Here is a 14,168-nt window from a genome sequence, read left to right as displayed (position 1 = left end):
GTTACATAATAACAACAGTAGTATTGCTAAAATGTGTAACTCTTATGACCACATTATTTTCGTTACTATAGAGGACTGCTATAGTAGCGTCTGCTAAATAAATACATGAATAGTGATTCGTGGGAATAAGGTTAAACCTGTGAGGAAGCCTTTGATGAAGGGAAAACCAGAAAACAGGGATGCATAATTCCGAAGAAATTAATTTAATACATATGATGAAAATTACTGTTTGATGTAAGGTAACAAACATACTTTACACATAATTTAGGTGTAATTAAGTATTTATGAACAGATCGAACTTATTGATGGTTCCTAACTGACACACTTCAAATGCATACTTTTTTCATATCTATGAGCAATCATTCCGTTTATAAATATAACATGTTTTTAAATGTGTTAAATGTTCTACTTTGGGTTTATGAAGGAGTGGTGGACTACTTATCTCAGAATTACAAACAAGCATACACATTTATGTAAAACCTTGTAGTGTAAAACCATAGCTTCATGCAGGTTGATCAAGTACTACTTAGTAAGTAAATAGTATGAGTATAGACTACTAAATGTAGTCTCATCATAGTTTTCAGTGATTATGAAGATAATGAATACATCTCCCATCTAGAAATGTATTTCTGTACAAAACTGTAAAAATCTGTTTAACACTCCCATTCCTCACTTAACATTTCAAATCACACCTCTAGCTTGTCACGCTTCTTCTCTTTTTTGGTACCCGTGCTTTTTATGTGGTCTAGATTTTAATTTGATTGCCGAGCCACTCTTTAAGGTGTCCCTCTTCCCTGACGTAAGCTCCCGGGTCCCAGGTTTCCACAGAAGCAGCTGGGCATCCTCTCCACCTGTGAACAGGGCCCCTCCTTCTGTGTCCCACACGAAGCAACGCACCATGGCAGAATGACCCCCACGGAGCGACTTCACCAGACGCAAGCCCTTACCGCTGCACTCAAGCACATGGAGATCTCCATGGTTCTCTCCCCCCAGAACCAGCAAACACTGCTCTTCCTCCAGCCACATACCACTTACTAGGTAATCTAGGGGTCTCCCATCACTGAGTGGGGTCAAGCTTCGAGCATCGGGAGTGCAGAAGACCGTGAGGGGTTCATTGGTGTCTATTTGGCCGAGGTCCCACAGGTGCATACCCTCATCGTGACTGAGGCACAGCAGCTGGTTCAAGTCCTTCCCCGACCAGCAGACAGAGCTGGCAGAAGAGCCACTGTTGCAAGTGGCCATCAGGGCCTCTTCCTCTGAACCCTGGCTCAGGTCGAAAACGTTGACAAGGCCATCAGTGGAGCCTGATGCCAACCGGTCTTTATTTGAGGGGTGAAAGCGCACCTGTGTAATGTCATCACTATGCGATTCAGAGTACACCCCGAGAACCCCACAACTCTTCTCCTTGGTCATGCGTCCATCCCAGAAAACCAAAAAACTGTCTTCTCCATCCACCTGTTCAGTGCCAGCACACAGGACCTCGTCACTGCAGCTCACGTCAAAGCTGCAGAAGTGGTGATAGGGATCACTCCTGAACACCTGAACAGCCTCGGACCCAGGTCTGCGAACGTCCCACGTCCTGACTGTGCCATCGGCCGAGCCTGAGAACAGCAGATCAGGAGACCGATGGGCGAAGCTGACTCCACAGAGTGGACCTCCATGGCCCTGGTACTCTCCAAGGAGGCTAAGGTTGTCCTTGCAGTGCAGATGGATGGAGCGGTTGGAGCAGCACACAGCCAGGAGTCCTGGTCCTGGACCAGAGACTCTCTGGACGGACATGTCCAGCAGATAGGTGGGCTCACGCGGCTGGACACGCCGAGCAATGGACAGAGCTTTAAACTTCTCCTCCACACTCTCCATGGCAATATACTGCAATTACCCCTTGCTAGAGAGACAGGACGTGAAAAATATTTATTAGCGTAACATCTAAAATGTAGAAAGGTATTCCCGTTCCCATTCAAGCACCACAGGCATAAGTGCAACTTCTTAGACCCATAAACAACCCGTTATTAAAACCATGTAACTTACGCTTTTCAGTTGATCGAATCAATTGTATGAAACGAAAGATTTTCACAAGATATACAAGAATTATCCAATCACTAACAAGAATATAATTTTACGAATTTTGAAAAGCACGTTCTGTCTTGGTGTTTTAGTTTTTATAATCCGACAGGAACTCATATCTTCGAAATAAGTTCCGCATTAGAATTAACGGAAGTTTCGAGTAACGGAACGATAAAAAGTGAGCATAATTCTCACCAATGTTTTCATTCAAGTCATGAATCGTGAAATATTGCAAAATCTTTCTAAAACATATGTCTCCGAAATTATCTGAATGTAGATCATTGAAAATCCTGTTTAATGAATTTGACCACCAGGTGGAAGTAGATCCTACCAGGTTGACGCGCAGTTACTTCTTGAGTGTTTGGAGATTTCAGTAGAAAAGAGAGCTTTTATCTCAACGATGTTCCTGAACAGCAGTGAACTCTCACACACGGACAATGAAAGGGCTGGACATGGAGAGTGAGAGAAAAACACAAAGCTTTGGTATGTGAAGACCAGGTGGGCGAGAGAGGAACAAGTGGATAAAGTGACACGGCTGGTATTGTCAGACAAACAGAAGGTGCTGTCATTTCAGCTCCTCCCGATGCCTGGCGAAACACAATCAAGTTAAGTGTGCGTGTGTTGCATCCTGTTGCTGTATTGAGAACCTATGTGCAGCTTGTTGCAAGTGGCCACTGGCCAAGTAGACTGCAAGTTTAGGCCAGGCCAGGGTCAGAAGTTCCCAAAACAATTATCAAGGTTGATCAAAGCCTATATCCTGCCACTCGGCAAAGTAAAAGTCCCCATATCTTGATACAGGGTGCAATGTATTTTGCTGGACCTGTGTTCTGTGTACTATACCTATTCTGGCAAACACACAGTTCAGTGCATGTCTGGAAAAAATATGCATCACATCAATAAAAGAAAACATTGTACATACAGATGACACAAGGATAAAAAACGATAAAAAAAAACATGCCATACAAAATAACAAAAACCACTCCCGTAGTGACCAAAACAATATCTTTATTTTATAATTTAAAGAGAAAACAGATTTCTTTGATCTTTTTTAAAATACATTTCACTTAAACAATATGATACAATGTCAAAGCATCTTTTATCAAACTCTAATCTACAGAAAAACAAGGTGTGAAAAGTGCTTAATGATTTATCTTATTTTCACATCTTATCTAACATAGATCTACAACAAATGTATTGTTAACTTGACATACAGGAACATATCCTAGTTGCACATTGTAAAGAATACATTGATTAAAAACCAGTACAGATTTAATTTGGTCTGTGAAAAGGTAACTTGAGCACATTGAGCCTTTTTGAAGACACGAATCGTTTATCAAAACATAAAATCCTGTCATGCTCATATTGATATGCATTTAAACAAACAATGACAATTAAAAAAGGCTATTCGGATAGTAACTCAAGTCACAAGGTGGCTGTTTGAATAAAAAAAAAACTTGTGTAGTTATGACAGACTGTTACACAGTTATCAAAAAGAAATAGATTGGACCCAGAAACACTTTAACAAGCATGAACCCTGAAAGACATGGAACCTTCTCAATCCTTCCTGAACTACAGTAAAGGCACTAGGGTGTTCAGACACAGTACAATAAGCTACAGAACAGCTAGACAGGAAAATTCATTTGGTCAAAAAGTTAAAAAAACAACAGTGATCATCCACATAGAAAATTAATATTTTCTGAGATTTAAGATAGCATTAGAACACCTGGAAGAACAGCAAAACATCATTGTTAAATTGACCAATTACAAAGAGCACATAACCAGACAAAAGTCTTTTAAAACATATCCAACAATTATGTCTGTACAAAGTCTACAATATTTTGAGTTGGGCAATCCATGAGTGTGCGGTGAAAATTCACTCAACGCACTGGGGACTTGACAAGAAAAACAAAAGAAGCCATCAACACCAGGATGTTTGGTTTTATTGGCCTTATCAATCTCATTTCCTTGTGTTTCCCCCATCTGCAGTGAGACTTTCCTGCTACGAATAAATACGAAGGATAGTGCTTAATAAACAGACCAGCTACACCACCAGTTGTCTACTTCAAAAAAATCTGAATTGTGTTCACAATTTTGGTCCCGTCAATGGACTCAACACTAACCAAACTGGACCAAACCCTAACCTTCCTAAAAATGCATGAAACAAACACAAGCGCGCACACACACACACAAGACAAGGCCACAGGATGTGAACTAAACACACCCCAGACACAGCTGTGTCTGACCTCTGACCTCTGCCAGTCAGCAAAACCACAATGAATGGAATATGAAGGTCAGTGCATTTTTATCAGGACAGTACCATCTCACTCTACTTACAAATTGATCATGGGAGTTGAAGCCTGTACAATGAGGAAAGTGAAGGCCGTTTTAAAGTTGTCTCGGGACAGAAGGTCTAAGGACTTTCTCGGTCCAAAATCATAGTTACATGTTGCTGCATGTTTCTGAAACGACAAACACACAAGTCCAGCCCAAACAGAGCCAAATACAGTCCCGTCTAGACGAACACTGTACAATACAGTACTGCACAGTACTACCATTACTATATACACAACACAGGGGACCGAATAACCAGTAAACTGCCTGCTAGTGGAAAGCCAATGGCATGCTTCGGGTTACAAAGTAGGGTTGCCTCAGCAGGTGAGACGATTGAAGCAATAACATGCTAATATGTCTTTGACGTAGTAAATTAACGTGCCACATTAGAGCAGCGAAAGCGGGTAGCGTTGTATAAGCCCCCTCATTATAGCATACTCATCACTGTAGTCCAACTACCGCAGAGAAACAAGGAAGATGATCAAGAAAGAAGGAAGGAAGGAAGGAGGAAGAGGAACAGAGAGGTACACTGAAGTAAGGGACATTGTGTTTGTTCCTCTGAGTTTCTAGAGGAGGGACACAGGAGACAGATAGTCTTCTGACAGTCTTCTGATAGTCTTCCCTCGTCTCCTGGAACAGACCTTTCCTCCTCTGACACCACGTCAGATCATTTATAGGAGTAAGGGGGATCCCCTTCAACGACTTGACAGAACATGCATATCTTCGTATTACCTGAAACCCTATAATCTACATATAGTACACATCCCACAGTGAAAAGGTGATGCTTTAGCATCATATGTGCCCAGTAATGGCTTTTCTCCCATCAGTCTGAAGTGAAACTAACAAATGCAATCAAATAAATTAAAAAAAACTACATTAATTATGTAAAAATACATAAATTTAGCCCTTAAAAAAAAGAAAAAAAGAATAAAATACAATTAATTCCCATTTACTTTTACCATTTACTGAGGGGTGGCAAGTAAGTAAGATATAATTGAGATCACCATCAAATCAAAGGTTGAGAACAGGCCTGAATTATCCAGGTTTTTTTTCTGAATAGTAAGACACAGGTTAATTACAGGAACTAGATCAGTGGTATCCGGCTGGCTCAGTCCTTTTGACGCCCCTGCTTCAAAGTGTCATCCGTGACCAGCGTGCGGGGCGAGGACCAAGTGGCAGCGCTCGGTTTGTCTGGAATAGGAATAAGTGGTGCGGTCCTGAGGGTGCTGTGTAGAGTGAGGCACAGGATGAGGGTCGGGATGAGGGTCAGGATGAGCAGGATGAGGGTCAGGATGAGCAGGTTGAGGGTCAGGATGAGCAGGATGAGGGTCAGGATGAGCAGGATGAGGGTCAGGATGAGCAGGATGAGGGTTAGGATGAGCAGGATGAGGGTCAGGATGAGCAGGATGAGGGTCAGGATGAGGGTCAGGATGAGCAGGATGAGGGTCAGGATGAGCAGGATGAGGGTTAGGATGAGGGCTGAGGATTAGGGTCGGGATGAGGGCCAGGATGAGCAGGATGAGGGCCAGGAGCTGAAAACAGAGCCCCTCACCATCAGGAGAGCTTCAGGTAGGTGAAGAGCAGAGGAACCAGGAAGAGCGTGTTGAAGCCCATCGTCCCGTACACAATGTATCTGTAGGGCAGCTCCACCTCCATGTGCTGCCGGGCCTTCCTGGTGTCCCCGCTGGAGATGCCAAATAGGCGGCAGGCCAGCGGGATGGTGAGAGCCTTCATGAGGGCGCGGGTGGCCAGCAGCAACAGCACTCCCAGGCTCAACCTCAGCAGGGCCACGGCCACCAGGGAGACACTGAGGTCTGGAGGGGACAGGGGCAGCTGGGTCAGGGGGAGGTCAGGCATCAGGCCCAGGCGGTAGTTGAGGTGGGAACCCAGGGCCATGCCAGCTCCACAGCCCAGGATCTGGGCAGTGTCGCCCCGGGAGGTGCTCCAGGTGTCCAGGGTGAAGGAGAAGAGGCCCATGCCTATGTGGAGGGTGATGATTAAGAAGGGGGCGTAGTGGTTCGTCTGGTAGAAGTTGTCAATCATGTCCAGGGCTGGCTGGAACACCACCAGGATCAGAACGCTGAACGACACGCCAGCGATTATGTCCTGGATGGAAAACATACAAATGTGCATTAGTGGCTACATTCATACAAAAACTAGATGACAGCATCGACGGTGAGAAAACAAGCACACGTGACTCAATCCTGTTTATGTGTGTGTGTGTTTTGTGTTTCAAATCACTTCACCTCTCCGTAAAAGATTCATTGGAAGCCACAGAACAACTTCCCTGCAGAGTGTGTGGAAAAGTTCCAAGAAATCCAATTTCCTCCACAGTTCAAACACACAATCCTATAGCCTTCCCCCTTCTGGGTTTTCAGTGTGCTCACAGGAAGGAGGATTGCATGAGGAAGGGCGCTGAGGGATGACTAATCAGTGTCCGTGTGCAAGTGAGCATTAGACACCGAGCAGTACAAAACGCAAAAGTGCAGCGAACCATTCACCCTTCACCCCACGCTTCCAGGCTCCCAGGACCGTCTATGCTGCCAGTCAGTCATTAACCTGCCATGTCACGGGGCAGGACACCCAGGGGTGCTCACGTGTCGGTAGGCGGAGGGGCTGAAAGATCACATGTTCCAGCCAACGTGAGGTCACATGCAGCTATCTCCGGGCCCTGTAGAGTACCCCCACAGTCCAGAGGCCAGGCCACAGGTAAGACAGGGCTATGTATAACTTCAATCGACTTCCATGTCCACTGTTATCCGGGACAAACACTTTTGGAGTCCTGTAGCAACCACGGAGAGTTCTGTGCTTTTACATCAAAGTAGCCTGAACAGACATTGTTAGAGCTACTGAACAAGACATTTTAGATTCATTTTCCACCATGTAAAATTGAGGATAATAAAAGTTTTGGTTAGGGTTAGGCTTCTGACTACTAGAAGACAAAACCACAATATCTTTGACTTTAACAATGGCCCTGCCTACCCAGCACCTCTACAACTCCGGCAGAGTTGGTTATTGCTGGTCCAAAGGTTCAGTCTTTCCCTCTAGTGAACTGAAAGTCCTGGGTGACATAAATAGGGCTCCTTATCAATACCCTTATAATGTTTTAGTACTACACTTTTACTGATTAAAGGAAGGACAGCTACAGCGTGGTCGTAACGTTGGTTACGGTACGGATATTACCGTGAACAACTCGGCTTGAAATGCTGAAAAGAAAGAAAAGTCTGTAAAGACAGCCAGTCCACTCCCTGTCCTGCAGACCAGTTACCATCTGTTCTGGGTCTACCTTGGAGATCTCTAATGACTTAATAGGATCAGCAATCAGGCCTCATTAGTTCAGATAACTGTATATCCCTGGTCTAATGAGACACAGGCCTGGGGAATGAAGCCATGTTAGCTTGCTACAGGCTGAAGAAAACTGAAACATGATGTAGACAATAGCTCCAGTAGGATATAAAGCTTGTTTTTTGACAAAAGGGAGGAAGTGTTTTCACTGGGCGTGAGTTTACAGTTGACAGAGAGCCAGGCCAGGCAATACAAACCACAAATGAATGTTCTGGAACACCACTCACAAACTTGGTCTGATACGACTTCCAACCAGACAGGGCATTAGACCCCATTAATAGCATTAGAACCATTAGGTCCTGCTACAGACAGAATGTGAGCTCTCATGGCCTAGCCTGGAGAGGGGGAGGGAGAGGGAGAGGGAGAGGGAGAGGGAGAGGGAGAGGGAGAGGGAGAGGGAGAGGGAGAGGGAGAGGGAGAGGGAGAGGGAGAGGGAGAGGGAGAGGGAGAGGGAGAGGGAGAGGGAGAGGGAGAGGGAGAGGGAGAGGGAGAGGGAGAGGGAGAGGGAGATGACTCCTGTCTGGGCTTGGGCAATAAAGGGTAACTGAGTCAATACTCTGGGTGTCACTTCAGCAGTCTGGCCCTCCCTGAGACATGATACAGGCATCACCACAGTAACAGTTACCCTGGCGACCGCCAATCAAACTCAACACTGCAACCAGACTTATGACAGCATGCCAACCATCAACATTAGCCCTCGGAGCTAAATGTTACGGACATGCACAGGCCCAGATCCAATCATGTACTGTATCTCTGGGTCTTGTAGTCATCTACAGGGCAAGCCAGGAGGAGACCCAGTTATAGGACAGCATGTCTCCCCCTCCCTGGCCCTCAGTCCCTGGCCCTCAGTCCCTGGCCCTCAGTCCCTGGCCCTCAGTCTCTGGCCCTCAGTCCCTGGCCCTCAGTCCCTGGCCCTCAGTCCCTGGCCCTCAGTCTCTGGCCCTCAGTCTCTGGCCCTCAGTCCCTGGCCCTCAGTCACTGGCCCTCAGTCCCTGGCCCTCAGTCACTGGCCCTCAGTCCCTGCTCCACAGCAGGGCCTGATAGAGCTCTTATGTCTTACGTAAACAAAGAAACATTTTCCAGAATGAAAAGGTCAGAAATAATGGCAAGAGTAGTGACATATTTTCGTTTATACAAAGGGGGTTTGAAGCCAAAATCACATAACTCTTCTCTCAAAAGAAATATGCTTGTTTTACCTCATTTTTTTGCGATGTCTGTAATACTAAGCATAGCATAGGACAGCCACAGAACAGTGTCTATAAAACCTTAGCCAGAATGCAAAGACTATTATCGTCTATGGTTATCTATCCCAAGCCCAGCACCACCCTAAACATGTCAGCCTAACCAGGTACATTATGGGGTTTGCCACGGATTTATGAGTCTGGGACAAGCTAAATCAGGTTTAGTAGGAGAGAGGGCGGCAACACTGAGACAATCACAGGAATAGGAAGAGCACGTTTACAGTCCAAGACCACATCTGTTCTGTGAGCACTAAACAGGTCCGGCCACGACGCCGACCGATCCTGGACAAACGGCAGGACGATGAGAGACAAGGGGGACGAGGTCCCTTTGTGACAAAAGACAGAGGAAGGACAAAGGTGACTCTGGAACAATCGAACGACCCAACAACTTCACAAGTTCCCCCTGGCCTTCCTATCAGAGGAGGGTCAGATAAGCCACAGGCTCTTTACCTCCAATAGTCACGTGACAAGCCCGCAGCGGGAACACAAGTCTGTCACAACCAAAGGATTTCAGCCTCACCTCAGCACAGTCCTCAGCTGTGCTAGCAAGCTAGCCGCAAGCCCCAGAACAAGGACACGACACCTGGTATCTGGCTGTGAGCTGAGAACAAGGTGACATTACCGTTTAGATACTGTTACAGCGAGGTCAGGTTTCACACTCCTAGGGCGGTCCGAACAGGGGATCACTGGCCAGCCCTGACTTCACTGGCTGACTCCTGTCCGCTAACAGGACTGCGCACAGCACAGCACAGCACAGTCACACTGGCTGACTCCTGTCCGCTAACAGGACTGCGCACAGCACAGTCACACTGACTCCTGTCAGCTAACAGGACTGCGCACAGCACGGTCACAATGACAGGTAGGCGCTGGTGACGTGGCACAGACTCACCAGGATGGAGTGCATGCCCATGTAGATCCGGCTGATGCAGACCAGGATGCACCAGCACAGTGCCAGCGAGAGGCCCACCTGGAAGGGGTACTGGGGACACACAAGAGAGCAGGCAGGAAGGAGAAAAAGGAGTCATGTCAGTCTAGGATATAGCACTAGCAACAGCCTTCAGTCTCCAAGCCAATATACTGGTGACTGCATTTTATATTCTATGAATATTTGAACATAAGCCTTTGGGCTGTTCTAACTACACGGAGCACAGTCACACAAACACGGTTATGATACATTTTTGATGTAGCATGACATTTGGCCTTCAGTCATTTCCTTATTCGATTACAGAGCTAGGTAGGAACCAATGGGGGATTGAGAGGGAGGAAGAGAGAGAGATAGAGAGACTGCTGAGGTTTGCACACTGGGGAAAAGAAAACCCTTTTGTTCCCTCTCTTCATTGTGGCTCTAGTGTTTTGAAATAGCTCAAATTTCCTCCCACAGCAGAGAATCGAATGAAACCTTCCCCCACTACCCTGCTCCGCCGCTCCTCTGATGACGCCCAGACCTGGAGGGGAAATTATGGTGGCTTGATGTTTTTTTTACCCAGGTTTGGAGCTCAAACACAGGTGTACAGTGGTGACAGACCAATACCAGTGGAGCATATTTAGTTGTCTGTCCACTCAGAAACCACACTAACAGCCTTACTATGAAGAGTGGATAAAACTCGGTCATGCTTCAAGCATGCAGCTCTAAATTATCAAAGCCAATCGGGAGCTGAGTGATCCACAGCATGTTAATCCTGACTTCTAATCAGCTGCCTAAGGACAAGGCTCGCCGACTCATGAAAGCATTTGTACAGACATTGAGGTTTGTACGCTGTGACTCATGGAGGGTGATCGGCAACGTAGTCACTCATCTTCAGACAGAGGACCAGAGAATATTCCCGGAACGTTTCCAAAATTCTCACGGTCAATATGGGTGTAAGGGATGCCCTGTGTTGCCTTTAAGGGAGTAACCACTGGGTATCCTTGGCAACCCAGACCAAATGAGCAGTGGGGGTAAACACAGCCTATCTGCAGAGATGGAGTGACCCTGAAGAGTCAGCTGTGCTGGCATGCTCGTCTGGCTGGACGTCCACTTCCCCAGCTGTTCTGCTGACGTGACTGTGAGGTTGACTCTTGCCTGCCTCTAGGAGGCTGTCTGAGGTCGACTTGTGCTTCTAGCCTCTAGGAGGCTGTGAGGTCGACTCGTGCCTCTAGCCTCTAGGAGGCTGTCTAAGGTTGACTCGTGCTTCTAGCCTCTAGGAGGCTGTCTGAGGTCTACTTGTGCCAGCCTCTAGGAGGCTGTCTAAGGTTGACTCGTGCTTCTAGCCTCTAGGAGGCTGTCTGAGGTCTACTTGTGCCAGCCTCTAGGAGGCTGTGTGAGGTCAACTCGTGCTTCTAGCCTCTAGGAGGCTGTGTGAGGTCGACTCGTGCTTCTAGCCTCTAAGAGGCTGTCTGAGGTCGACTTGTGCCTCTAGCCTCTAGGAGGCTGTCTGAGGTCGACTCGTGCTTCTAGCCTCTAGGAGGCTGTGAGGTCGACTCGTGCCTCTAGCCTCTAGGAGGCTGTGTGAGGTCGACTCGTGCCTCTAGCCTCTAATTGGCAAGCGTTGCATGCCAGATATGCAGTGTCCTCTGTGGTCTTCTGGATAGCTGGCACTTTAAACCAGTGGTCATCAAGCCTGGATAATGACCCATTCATTTGAAGCAGGTGTGCTGCAGCAGGGAAACATCTAGAACATGCAGGACACTGGGTCCCTCGGACCAGGGCTAAAGACCACTGTTTTAGACCATCTAGTTCTTACTTTCTGATTCTCACATTCCCCTTCACTGAGCAGAACTTTAACATTGTTTTTACTTCTGGCGATCAAGTGTTGCAAATTCAACTTGGTAACGTTTGTGTAGCTGGACTGTGATCGATCCTGCCTGTACACAAATCCCAGGGGTAGAGAGCCATGCTACGTTTCTGAGAGCTGTCTTTGCCTTTCCTTTAGTAATGCTCTTCTTCCAGAGCCCTCAGAGAACCATCTGGCTCTTATTACTATCCTACACAGACCCAGAGTGTGTGTGTGTGTGTGTGTGTGTAGTGGGAGGCATCTGTGAAACATCCCAAATTCTTGCTCTGTTCAGGCAAGTCAGCAGTGGTTATTCAGCATGGCTACGGCAAGCAGGAGGGGTTTTGAGGGACACACCCTGCAGCTGCACACACCTCTCACATCTGTCAAGCACAGCTGTGTAGGAAGTAGAGGGCATTTGGACTAGAATGGTCAAGTGGTGAGCACCATCTGATATTACATGAGGTTAAAGAGTCTCCTTTAAACAAACATCACAGTTGGTTTCACTATTTGAAGTCCAAGACTGTTTAAATTAATTTGAATGTTTAAAAACGGGTCCCAGCCACATTTGGAAAACTCATGTGGTGAGATCGGTGGCCGACATCCAGTTGACCAACTGTCAAACTGTCCACCCTGAAGCAGACGCACAGACTCTGATTTACTGTCTCTGGTTCACAGAAGAGAGAAGCTTTAACTTCCAGTAGCTTATCAGCAGCCCTGCAGGAGACATGCTATTCTCTTATCTTCCACACCGGTAGATACAAGCCAGTACTGCTGAGGATGACTATTCTTCCCCTGGACTCAAGGCGTGATTCGAGTAGCAGCTTTTTGTCAAGATAAAACTATTCTGTTACAAAAGAATGGTATGACTGGGGAGTTCAGATAACAGTGGTGGACTGTTGCATTCACTGGGCATCTAAAGCTGAGGCTGGATGCTTGCCTTCTGATAAAGAATGTGTTTATATCTGCATGTGACAAGGTATCAAACAGAAACCTTGTTCAGTTTTGAAACAAGTCAGTGTCAATTTAAAAAGTTTCATTTTTTGAGGGAAAAAAACCCGAAGCCAAATGGGGAAGTCGTTTTAAACCTACTTCATCATCTTCCTAACTGAAAAAAGTAAACCCCCTTAGTTTGTTGTGATGATAACATAGAGAACTCATACCTCCCAACGCTCGTAGGTCAGCAGGAACAGCGAGAAGGGAATGGCAGTTCCCGACATGGCGTGCGTAGAGGGCATACTGTACTCAGAGTTATAGAACATCTCCACCTTGACCACAGGCGGCGAAGCTGGTCTGGCCCACCGAATCACATCCTTGGTTGACTGACCAAGGTACATTACCCAAACCCATACAACTACCAGTCTCCGGCTAACATATGCATCCACGTTCCATATGAAGAACGGGAAAAAGGTGATATAAAACAGCTCGTTTCCCAATTCGGTTCCGAAGGTGAATAGGTAGTACAAAAACGTGTTCTCGATGATGAATTCCTGTCCCAGATCACCTGTTAGAGAATTCTTACGCAAGGGTTTAACTGTGCTCTCTAAGACACTTGGGTTCCCTCCACCGACACTCGGAGGTCCAATCTCCACCTCAGACGGATTAACATTATTTGAAACATTTTCCACGCTGTCCCGGGCTCCGGTTTCGCCCGTGCTATGCCCCGACCTTTCAGACCCCGGTGTGACCGCTGCTCCATTTTGAGGAACATTTCCAAGTCCCTCTGGTTTTAAAGAGAGTCCGCTCGAGATCCTCTGTCGAAGACCCTCTGTCTCCTCTCCTTCTCCGCCACCACTGAGAGTGCATTTGTCACTTTCACTGGTGGGATGGATGGAGACGCCGTTGTTGTGCAAATGAGTCCGCTCAGTGTCTTTGATCTCCGCTGAGTTCTTAGAAAACGTCCCGCGCACCCCGCAGATCTGCTGAAACCGTGCGACATGGTGCGGATCTTGCAAATAATGGAACAATTCTACGACCTGCGACAATGTGGTTTTTGCCATCATTGGTGGTAGTATGAAAGATCGAGCTTCTTTTTCGTCAGAAAATAGTGTAAGTCAGCACCAAAAGCTAGCCTGCCAAGCATTCATGAAACCCGTGCATCATGGCAGAAAGTGCTCAGTTGAGCGAGTTCCCATAACACACGTTCAACAAGAGTGGTATAATACAGCGTATGCTCCTTTCGAATCCAGGTATTTTCCGTTCCTTCAGATGATAACGTGTAAATTCCGTGTAAATTCTAACGTTAGTGTCCAACGTTACTTAGCTAACGAGATTCAATTTGTGTCGCCCCGCTATCTTCAGTAACGTTAGTAGTATCCGGTTACTGACAGATCTATGAAATGCTCAGTGGCGCGCACGCTTGGTTGACGCATTCAGGATTCAAACGTGGCCGCGCTTGTGCATTGTTTTTGAAGGGTGTAAACACAAAAATGTC

At 46.6% G+C, this 14,168-nt stretch overlaps 2 protein-coding genes across 2 annotated transcripts; both read right to left on the bottom strand.

Annotated features, from left to right (window-relative positions):
- Positions 1-227: 227 nt before the first annotated feature.
- Positions 228-2,178, bottom strand: wdr89 (WD repeat domain 89). Its single transcript, XM_047049477.1, has 2 exons — positions 2,029-2,178; positions 228-1,885 (listed from the first exon to the last, which is right to left on the bottom strand). The coding sequence occupies exon 2, from the start codon at positions 1,858-1,860 to the stop codon at positions 703-705; it is 1,158 nt and encodes a 385-aa protein (XP_046905433.1). The 5' UTR covers positions 1,861-1,885; positions 2,029-2,178; the 3' UTR covers positions 228-702.
- Positions 2,179-3,049: 871 nt separating this feature from the next.
- Positions 3,050-14,058, bottom strand: sgpp1b (sphingosine-1-phosphate phosphatase 1b). The gene is made up of 3 exons (XM_047049047.1): positions 12,898-14,058; positions 9,871-9,960; positions 3,050-6,501 (listed from the first exon to the last, which is right to left on the bottom strand). Exons 1-3 carry the CDS (start codon positions 13,735-13,737, stop codon positions 5,950-5,952), a joined length of 1,482 nt encoding a protein of 493 aa, XP_046905003.1. The 5' UTR covers positions 13,738-14,058; the 3' UTR covers positions 3,050-5,949.
- Between the last annotated feature and the right edge of the window lie 110 nt (positions 14,059-14,168).

This window comes from Hypomesus transpacificus, chromosome 3 (genome assembly GCF_021917145.1).
Source record: "Hypomesus transpacificus isolate Combined female chromosome 3, fHypTra1, whole genome shotgun sequence".
In the NCBI taxonomy this organism is placed as follows: domain Eukaryota; kingdom Metazoa; phylum Chordata; class Actinopteri; order Osmeriformes; family Osmeridae; genus Hypomesus; species Hypomesus transpacificus.
Note: the sequence above shows the minus strand (reverse complement) of the source record. Positions and strands in the feature narration are given on the sequence as shown.

Coding starts and splice junctions, on each gene's coding strand:
- wdr89 (XM_047049477.1), bottom strand. CDS start 1,860: ATGGAGAGTGTGGAGGAGAAGTTTAAAGCTCTGTCCATTGCTCGGCGT.
- sgpp1b (XM_047049047.1), bottom strand. CDS start 13,737: ATGATGGCAAAAACCACATTGTCGCAGGTCGTAGAATTGTTCCATTAT. Junction 9,961..12,897: donor TGACCTACGAGCGTTGGGAG/GTATGAGTTCTC, acceptor GTGTGTCCCCAG/TACCCCTTCCAGGTGGGCCT. Junction 6,502..9,870: donor TGGGCATGCACTCCATCCTG/GTGAGTCTGTGC, acceptor TTTTCCATCCAG/GACATAATCGCTGGCGTGTC.